The sequence below is a fragment of the Lepidochelys olivacea genome, assembly GCF_965140295.1.
Source record: "Lepidochelys olivacea isolate rLepOli2 genome assembly, chromosome: 1".
NCBI lineage: Eukaryota > Metazoa > Chordata > Testudines > Cheloniidae > Lepidochelys > Lepidochelys olivacea.
In genome coordinates, this window is record NC_140411.1 from 144818644 (window position 1) to 144828266 (window position 9623).

A 9623-nucleotide genomic window follows, 5' to 3' on the forward strand; every position below is an offset into this window, starting at 1 on the left:
TCAGTATTCTCCAAAAAAGCGCCATATTGCACAATCATTTTTTAAGCAGACCTTGTTATTGGTTTCCATGGGAGTTACAGGTACTCAGCACATCTGAAAAATCAAAGTTTTTATTTAGATGTCTAAATGAGGCTTTAGGAGTCTAACTTTAGGTGGTCAACTTTGAAAATGTTGGCTTGGGTCTTTAAACAAAAGCAGACAAGAACTGATCATCTTTAAATGATCAACATTGCTTCAAATACCAAGTCAAAGATTTTCAAACTTGAGTCGCTAAAGTTAGGCTGCTAAACCCATATTCAGGGACCTAAATAAATAACCTGAATTTTCAAGAGTATTAATCAGTTACAATTCCTATTGATTTCATAGGAGGATGCGGGCACTCAAAACTTTTCAAAAGTCAGGCTTTTTACATTCTTAAATACAGATATTGGAGCGTGACTTCAGGCACCTAAGTTGGAAAAATCTTATTCCAGGGGCTTTCTTGAGCATACTTCTTTTTGGGCCAAATCCCGCAATCCCTACTTAGGCAAAATTCTTATTTATGTTATTAAGAGATTTACATGTATAAGAACTGCAGGATTTGTGTCTTAAAATATAAATGGTTTTATTACCCACAGATTTTTTAAAAATGCAAGTTATCATGCCCTTATATCAATCAACACATTGTATATATGTCTTGTGACAATATTTCTACCAATAAGACTAGACCCATTCACATATCACAGTTAACAGTTTTGATGACCACAGGGATGACTTGTGAAAGTTGACAGAGAAAAATGTTAGTTTTTGTTTTTCATGAATCCTCAAGTAAAGTTAGAGAGTAGCAAGATAGGCTTGAAGCGGTTCTGTAAATATTAAAATGCATGCTGATTACCACCACACACCATTATTCACATGAATGGGTAAGTGTCCTGTGGAGTGGAAAAAACAAGTTAGATAATCAGTACCACCATAAAACAAGGGAAAGAGTATACTTCTAATCACGGGTTGTCTGGTTATTTTTCCCCTTCAAATTCCACTTTGCACATGCACATTAGTATCTAAATGTAAGCAACTTGTCTTCATTCAGTTACATGGTCTGCAGTTAATATATCTATATGTCAGACTCAGCTAGGTTAATCCATTCCTTCACATACAGTCAAAAATATACAGCTATACAGTTTATGTCTCTACTAAAAGCTGGTGTACAATACTTGCTGCCACCATATATTTCAAATTAATTTATCAGTCATTTGCTAACAAGAAAACCTGCTGCTGGCAAACACTGTCAATATTAATTTTTGTTAAGCACCAATAATGACAATAGTCCCTTCCTGCCCAGAAGAGCTTACAATCTATGGCCTTGATCCTGCAAACATCTAGGCACATGCTTAACTTGACACATGTGAGCAGCCCCAAGGATCAATGCCTCAACAGATGTAAATGAGGAAGAAAGGATGCAATAGGGAGGTCAGAGGAAGGAATAACATGGAGTATTTTTTGGAGGGGGGGAGGATGATCTTTACTGTGTTGTTTGGTTCACCTCTTGTGAGGATAAAGAAGAAATGAGTTTTGTTTTTTTGGTTTTTTTTTAAACAGAAGGGATTTGAATGGAGGTCAGTGGTATGGGAAAAACAAGTTGGGGTGAGCATTCAGCACTTAGGAAACAGCATGGAAAAATAGATTAATATAGCGAATGGGAATGAAAGAAGGACAAGTTACTTAGAGGTAGCAACAGAAGTCTGCATGGTGTTTTTACAAGCAAATAAAGTTACAGGTTGAGAGTAGAACCTCACTAAGCAGTAAGTGTTATAATATACAAACCATCAATTGCTCCCCATTTTTCAGTAAACCAACAATAACAGAGTGCCCCTAGAAGCTTTTACAAAAACGTACTGTATTACTAGCTGGTACTGTTATAGCTAAATCTAAAATTATAATCACAATAAATGAACAAAGTACAATTTGCATTAAATACAACATGCAGTATCCTTGCTTTTCTTTCCCTCCTCCCCACCCCTCAATTATGTTTGCTCATTTACTAACACAAATCTCCAACATTCAGTAACTCACAATAAATAACAGAGTCATTAGTACAAATGAGAGTTTCTATTTAAAGAAAGACTGAAGGATTAGATAGTATCAGACACGAGCAGAATCTCAGAGGAATTATTTGTGTCTCATTTCAGGCTCTTTGTTCTATTTTAATGTACATGTTAAAAAATAAGAATGGCCATACTGGGTCAGACCAATGATCCATCTGGCCCAGTACCCTGTCTCTTCTAACAATGACCAATGCCAGATGCTTCAGAGGGCATGAAGGGAACTGGGCAATGTATCAAGTGATCCATCCCCTGTTGTCCACTCCCAGCTTCCGGCAATCAGAGGTTTACGGACACCAGAGCATGGGGTTGTGTCCCTAACCATCTTGGCTAATAACCACAGATGGATCTATCCTCCTTGAGCGTATCTAATTCTTTTTTTAATCCAGTTATACTTTTGGCCTTCACCATATCCACTAGAAATAAATTCAATGGGTTGACTGTGCATTGTGTGAAGACATATTTCCTTTTGTTTATTTTAAAACTGCTATTGATTTCATTGGATGACCCTGGATTCTCGTTATGTGAAGGGGTAATAACACTTCCTTATTCACTTTCTCCACACCATTCATGATTTTATAGATCTCCATCATATCCCCCTTTAGTTGTCTCTTTTCTAAACTGAACAGACCCAGTCTTTTTAATCTCTCTTCATATGGAAGCTTAATCCTTAATCATTTTTGCTCTGTATTTTTCCCAATTCTAACGTGTCTTTTTTAGATGGAGCAACCAGAACTGCACACAGTGTTCAAGGTGTGGGCATCCCATTGATTTATATAGTGGCATTATGATATTTTCTTATCACCTCTCTCTTTCCTAACGGTTACTAATATTGTTAGCTTTTTTGACTGCTGCTGCACATTGAGCAGATCCTTTCAGAGAACTAGCCACAAAGCACTCAAGCAAAAGATCTTGGAGTCAAACAGCTAATTAAGACTCCTAGACAAATTGGAGGATTGGGCCAAAAGAAATCTGATGAGGTTCAACAAGGACAAGTGCAGAGTCCTGCACTTTCGATGGAAGAATCCCATGCACTGCTACAGGCTGGAGACTGCCTGGCTAAGCGGCAGTTCTGAAGAAAAGGACCTGGGGATTACAGTGGATGAGAAGCTAGATATGAGTCAACAGCGTGCCCTTCTTGCCAAGAAGGCCAACGGCATATTGGGCTGCATTAGTAGGAGCATTGCCAGCAGATCGAGGGAAGTGATTATTCCCCTCTATTCGGCACTGGTGAGGCCACATCTAGTGTATTGCGTCCAGTTTTGGGCCCCCCACTACAGAAATGATATGGACAAATTGGAGAGAGTCCAGCAGAGGGCAACGGAAATTATTAGAGGGCTGGGACACATGACTTATGAGGAGAGGCTGAGGGAACTGGGCTCATTTAGTCTGCGGAAAGGAAGAGTGAGGGGGGATTTGATAGCAGCCTTTAACAACCTGAAGGGGGGTTCCAAAGTGGATAGAGCTCGGCTGTTCTCAGTGGTGGCAGATGACAGAACAAGGAGCAATGGTCTCAAGTTACAGTGGGGGAGGTCTAGGTTGGATATCAGGAAAAACTATTTCACTAGGAGGGTGGTAAAGCACTGGAATGGGTGACCTAGGTGGAATCTCCATCCTTAGAGGTTTTTAAGGCCCAGCTTGACAAAGCCCTGGCTGGGATGATTTAGTTGGGGTTGGTCCTGCTTTGAGCAGGGGGTTGAACTAGATGACCTCCTGAGGTATCTTTCAACCTTAATCTTCTATGTTTTTATATGTATAGTTGGAATTATGTTTTCCAGTGTGCGTTACTTTGGATTTATCAACATTGAATTTCATCTGCCATTTTTTTGCCCAAGGTGGGTGAGGTAATATCGTTTATTGGACCACTTCTGTTGGTGAGAGAGACAAGCTTTTGAATCACACATATGCTCACTCACCCAGCTTTGTGAGATCCCTTTTTAACTCTTCACAGTCAGCTTTGGACTTAACTATCTTGAGTAATTTTGTATTGTCTGCAAACTTTTCCACCTCACTGTTTACCCCTTTTTCCAGATCATTTAGGAATATGTTGAACATATTTCAGTAAAAATCATTTACCTCTCTCTACCATGAAAACTGACCATTTATTCCTAACCTTTGTTTCCTATCTTTTAATCAGTTACTGAGCCATGAGAGGACTTTCCCTCTTATCCCATGACTGCCTAGTTTGCTTAAGAGCCTCTGGTGAGGGACCTTATCAAAGGCTTTCTAAAAGTCCAAGTACACTATATCCACAGATCACCTTTGTCTACATGCTTGTTGTCATGCTCAAAGAATTCTAATAGACTGGGGAGGCATGACTTCCCTTTACAAAAACTGTGTTGACTCTTCGCCAACTTATCATGTTCATCTATGTGTCTGATAATTGTGTTCTTTACTACTGTTTCAACCAATTTTCCTGGTACTGAAGTTAGGCTTACTGGCCTGTAATTGCCAGGATTGCCTCTTGAGCCTTCTTTTTTTAAAATGAGCATTACATTAGCTATCCTCCAGTTGTCTGGTACAGAGGCTGAGTTAACAGATAGGTTACATTGCACAATTAGTAGCTCTACAGTTTCATATTTCAGTTCCTTCAGAACTTAGGTGAATAGCATCTGGTCCTGGTGACTTATTACAGTTTAATTTATCAATTTTCTCCTAAACCTCCTCTACTGACACTTCAATCTATGACAGTTGCTCAGATAAATCATCTAAAAAGAATGGCTGGGATTTGGTAATCTCCCTCTTCTTGCCCATCCTCCCCTACGATCCATATGTCCCCATCCTACAGTTACTCTCCATCCAGAAGGCATCGTCAGAGAAAAAGGAAAGGTACCGTCCCAAAAGAGAGACATGAGCTTTCTGGTTTTCCAGGAAAAAAGGACCACACTGATACCCTGAACCCGTATGCTACATTCACACAGCTTTATCATTAGCTCAACACATGTGCAAGAATTTTACATAAAAGAAGCTTTCAGAAACCATGTCTTAAATAAAATGAACTACACTAAGGGATATACTCTTTACAATACATCCATGTCTCTCCTTAATGGGAGCTGCATGTGAGTATTAGAAAGAAAAGTACAATGAACTGTATTTAATACTGTATTTAATGTTAGAGAAGTAGATATGTAAAAAGGGAACTTTTCTGCTTTCTCTGTGTGTTGTTGACATAGCTTTCAAAGGTTGAAAAGACATCAGAAAGTTGGTTTGCATCCTATCTACAGTGGATTCTTGGTCTGTGTAGATAACTGGGCAAAGTGAAACAGACAATGTATCATTTTTCTAGATAGATACAAGCAAGTCAGATTAGGGGAGGATAAATACTGACTGAACAGAACTAGTCAGCAACCCCAAAGCCATAAGAAACAGATAAGTAACAATAAAACAACAGTTGAAAGAAATAATGAACACATGAAAGCAATGGTTAAATAAAAGATAGCTAAGGAGGTACCCGTTACTTTTTTATTTATTCTGCTAAAACTCTATTAGAAAACATATTTAGAATGGAATGTTTGCAGATTAGGTAGTTTAAATAATTTGTGCCCATGCAATGTCACAGGACAAGGTATAAAGAATGTGTGTTTAACAAAGGGAGGTGGAGCAATGCAGGATTTATACCAGATTGGACCAGATGCCAGAAACACCTAGTTCTGGGGTATAGGTGGGCAAACATTATCATTACATTATCCTGCTCTATCTACTTTACTTATGCTTTATGCTTGATTAAGGTGGTAATATACTGTCCTAACATTTTATTATTAAAGCGTTAAACTAGTTAAGCTTAGTAACTGAAAAGGACAGTGCTTTTCAACAGTATAAAGGAAAGAATAAAACCCTTTAATGGCATGATCTTCCAAAATTCAACCAGTTATATTACCTTCAGACATGTCTGGAGGAGACTGGAAACCATTAGTCATGGATGTCAGTGCCCTAGCCAGAAGAGGAGGAGCCTTCCTCACAGTACACCATCTGTAGACATGAAAGGAATTAAGCATCATTCAAAATTACTGCAGTGAAAACAAATGAGAAACGTACACACTACTTCAGAGACTCATTTCATCATTTTCATAGAATTTTTTTTCAAAAGCAATGCAATAGTTTAAACATATTATGGATGGAGTTGGCTAAATGGCAAATTGACATTTGCAGAGAATTAGTAAAAGAGACCAAGTTTGCATTACTTGTATGGTAAAAATATTTTGAGAAAGGGGAAAAAAAGTAAAGCCAAATCATGTATGTTGTTTCTCCACAGAAAGAACTGTTGAATTTTTCATAACATTGTTTGGAAGAAGCTGCCAATGAAGCACATAAACAGTAGCCAAGATTTTCAGAAGTGCCTCATGAGTTTAGGTTCCCAATCTGAGGCACCTTAAAGGGGCTTGGCTGGCAGAGACTGCAGTTGGAAATTAGGATCCTACATACCTTTGTGGATCTGGGCCTTAATGTCTCTGGGCCTCAATTTATCCATTTGTAAAACAGGTATAGCAACACTTCTAAATCATTTTGGGATTCTTGGACATACCTAATATTTTTACAGATGTGAACATGAGTTTAAATCAGGGATCGGCAACCCTTGGCACACGGCCCACCACGGTAAGTCCCCTGGCGGGCCGGGGACTTACCAGCAGCCAGCATGGGCCGAGAGATGTGCTGGCTGCCGCTTCCCGCAGCCCCCATTGGCCTGGAGCGGCAAACCGTGGCCAGTGGGAGCTGCGATCAGCTGAACCTACAGATGTGGCAGGTAAACAAACCGGCCAAGCCCGCTACAGGGCTTACCCCTGGCGGGCCACGGCCCAAAGGTTGCAAATCCCAGGTTTAAATCATTTACTGTAACATTAATAGGGAAAAGTAAAATTCACTGAAATAAAAGTTTTGTTGTATTGCAGTAATACTCTAGTTTTAATTTGGAAAAGTAAAATAAACAACAAAGGAGGCTTACTGATATTCCTAGTGAAAAAGCTATGTCATTTCAGGTCACAGTCTCACAGATTGCAAGTTGCTTAACATTAGGGTGGATGCTCAACACTGAAATCAATTGAAGTTAGGAGCCTGGGCCAGCCCCCCTGGGAGGCAGGGAGGGAACACCACCCAGCTCCACTCTGCCCCCAGCTCTTCTCCGGCCCAACCCCACCTGCGGCTCTGGGTCCTGGCTGCGGCTCTGCACCCTGCCACTGCCCCAACCATGGCCCAGCTGCAGCTCCCCTCCCAGTCCCGGCCATGGCCCCACCCACAGCCTCACACCTCGACCGCGGCTCCACTCCCAGCCCTGGCCCCCGACCGCAGCCAGGCCTAGTTCCACACCTGGCCCCGCTCCCAGACCCAGACCCACCCCAGTTGTTGCCCCTGGCTCCCGGCCAGGCCGCAGCTCCAGCCCCAGCCTCAGCCGCTGGCCACAACCGTGGCCCCAGCTCCTGACCATGGGTTCCAGGGGGGCATGGACATGGGTAAGGGGGGGGGGGGGGTGAGATATAAAAGGTTTGGGGACCACTGCACTAAATCTCATTTGCACTAAGAATTGCCCCAGTGGTAATGGTGGAAACTTTCTTTTAACATCCCCTACTGCAGAAACAGCCTCTGACTCCAACAGACACTTCTTTCAGCACAGCCCACAGGTGATCTGTTGCTTAACTCAGTTCACATTTCTACAGGATTTTAAAGTACAATGGCAAGTATTTTAGGAGGAAAAAAATGTTATAACATTTAAGACCATATTCTGGCCTTACTGACGCTATGTACAGGCTCAGCCCATTGGCATCACTAGAGTTGAACAGGGTACAAATTCGGGCAGAATTTAGCCCCAAGCATTACTAGAAAAGGATTCAAAATCTGCCTGTTTGGTTTGTTTGCATTTCAGGTAAAACAGCTTGCTTGGATTTAAACATTCCTCTACAGTGTTTTTCAACTGAAGGAGTACAGCTTTATGATAGTCCAGAACTGCAAAATTAAGTCAAATACTGGAAACGACAGTACAACTCTTTAATTTTCATGATCTAAGATGAGTGAAATAATAATAAAAAAGCAACTAGCATTAATGCAAAAAAATGCATTTTTCAAGTTCAATTATTTAATGAATTATTTGTAAAGCAGCTAGTTTAATATCTATGTAGCCCGATTCTTCACTGCCTCGTACACTGTGTAGCGATCTGTAAAATGCGGCCGAATCACCGTGCAAGAATCAGGTCTGTGCAGTTGAACCGGGTCGTGCCCCTTTACACGAGAGCTACAGAGTAAAGCTCGCTCGTGCACCGCTGGGATGTTGACAGCCGATCCGTGCAGCACAAACGTCAGCGGAGCCGACGATAATGTTGCATCCGGCATTTACAAGTGGGGGGAGGGGGGATAAAATTTACTTTTGGATTTTTTCACATGAAGCAGCGTGGCCTGGGGACCGGAGACCAGGGACCGCCCCCCACACAGGGACGCGGCACAACACAGCAGCCCCTCTGCAGCCCCGTTACCCGGCTCCGGCCCTCGGGCTCCGGGGGCCTCCGGCGCCAGCGCCGCCAACGGGCCGCGGGTGCCCCCCGCGCAACAGAGCGGCAGCCCGGGGGCTCCCTACGGGCACCCAGGGGCCAGAGAGCGGCGGCGGCCGCTCCCCGGGGGGCTCCGCTGCCCGGCCCCGGGCGCCCAGGACAGGCCGCGCTCGGCCCCCTGCCGAGCCCCGGGGCGGGGGGGGGAGCGGCCTGTGGCCCTGGAGCAGCTCGTCCTCCCCCCGGCCCCGGCCCGGCTCCGGGCCCTCACCCGCGGGCCAGCATCCTGCCGCCGAGCGCCAGCAACCGCCGCTCCGGGGCGAGCCCTCAGTCCTCCAGCACCATAGACGCGCCGCGGCGCCCCCGGCGCAGAGAGCCGCCGAATCCTTTTCTCTGTTTATGGTTCCTTCCGTCTGCCCCCCTCCCGCTCCGGGGTGCCGAGGTGGTTCCTTCCGCCCCGCCCCGCCCCGCCCCGCGCTGTGCCCTGGCCTCGGGTCCCCTGTTGCTGGCGGCGTCGCGCGCGGGCGGGCGCGGGCCGCCGGTTCCCCGGCGCGTGCCCCTCAGGCTCCGCTCCTGTGCCTGGAAGGCTCTGCCCAGGCTGGCACCTGCGTCCTCCCCCCAGCTCGCCCTACGCTGCCTTGGTGTCCTTGTTAACCCGGCTCGCGACAAAGGGAGCCTGCCCCCAGTGAGCCCTGCAGCCTCCTCCTTCCTGCTCTTTTGGTTGTTCCCCTCCCTCCGTTCCTCAGCACGCACTTAAAAACCAGCTCATCGGGGGCGAGCAACAAAGGAAGAAGGGCCATACTGAGTCAGACCAATGGTCCATCTAGCCTAGTATGGTGTCTAGCAGCCGCTGGTGCTTCAGAGGGCATGAACAGAACAAGGGCAATTATCAAGCCATCCGTCTGCTGTTGTCCACTCCCCCCTTCCAGCAGTTGGAAGTTTAGGGATGCCCAGAGCGAAGGGTTACGGCTCTAGCCACCTTTTGGCTAATAGCCATCGATGGATCTATCCTCCAGTCATGAGTACAATGTAGCTGTACAGAGGTGGGTGCCAGGTGTGAAAACATATGGCC

The 9623-nt window shown here is 44.5% G+C and overlaps 1 protein-coding gene across 6 annotated transcripts in view; it reads right to left on the reverse strand.

Moving 5' to 3' along the window:
* ACOT9 (acyl-CoA thioesterase 9) overlaps positions 1–9183 on the reverse strand; it is a 41583-nt gene extending 32400 nt beyond the window's left edge. Inside the window, exons 1-3 of one of the 6 annotated variants that reach the window (XM_084634383.1) lie at positions 8823–9183; positions 5959–6050; positions 885–911 (exon numbers count right to left, since the gene is read on the reverse strand). In XM_084634383.1, the coding sequence (XP_084490509.1) occupies positions 885–911; positions 5959–6050; positions 8823–8836 (133 nt within the window). In that variant the 5' untranslated portion in view covers positions 8837–9183. Of the gene's footprint in view, positions 1–884; positions 912–5958; positions 6051–8822 lie in introns of those variants that run through there. The other 5 variants (XM_084634382.1, XM_084634384.1, XM_084634380.1 and 2 more) reach the window with 5 other exon arrangements.
* Between the last annotated feature and the right edge of the window lie 440 nt (positions 9184–9623).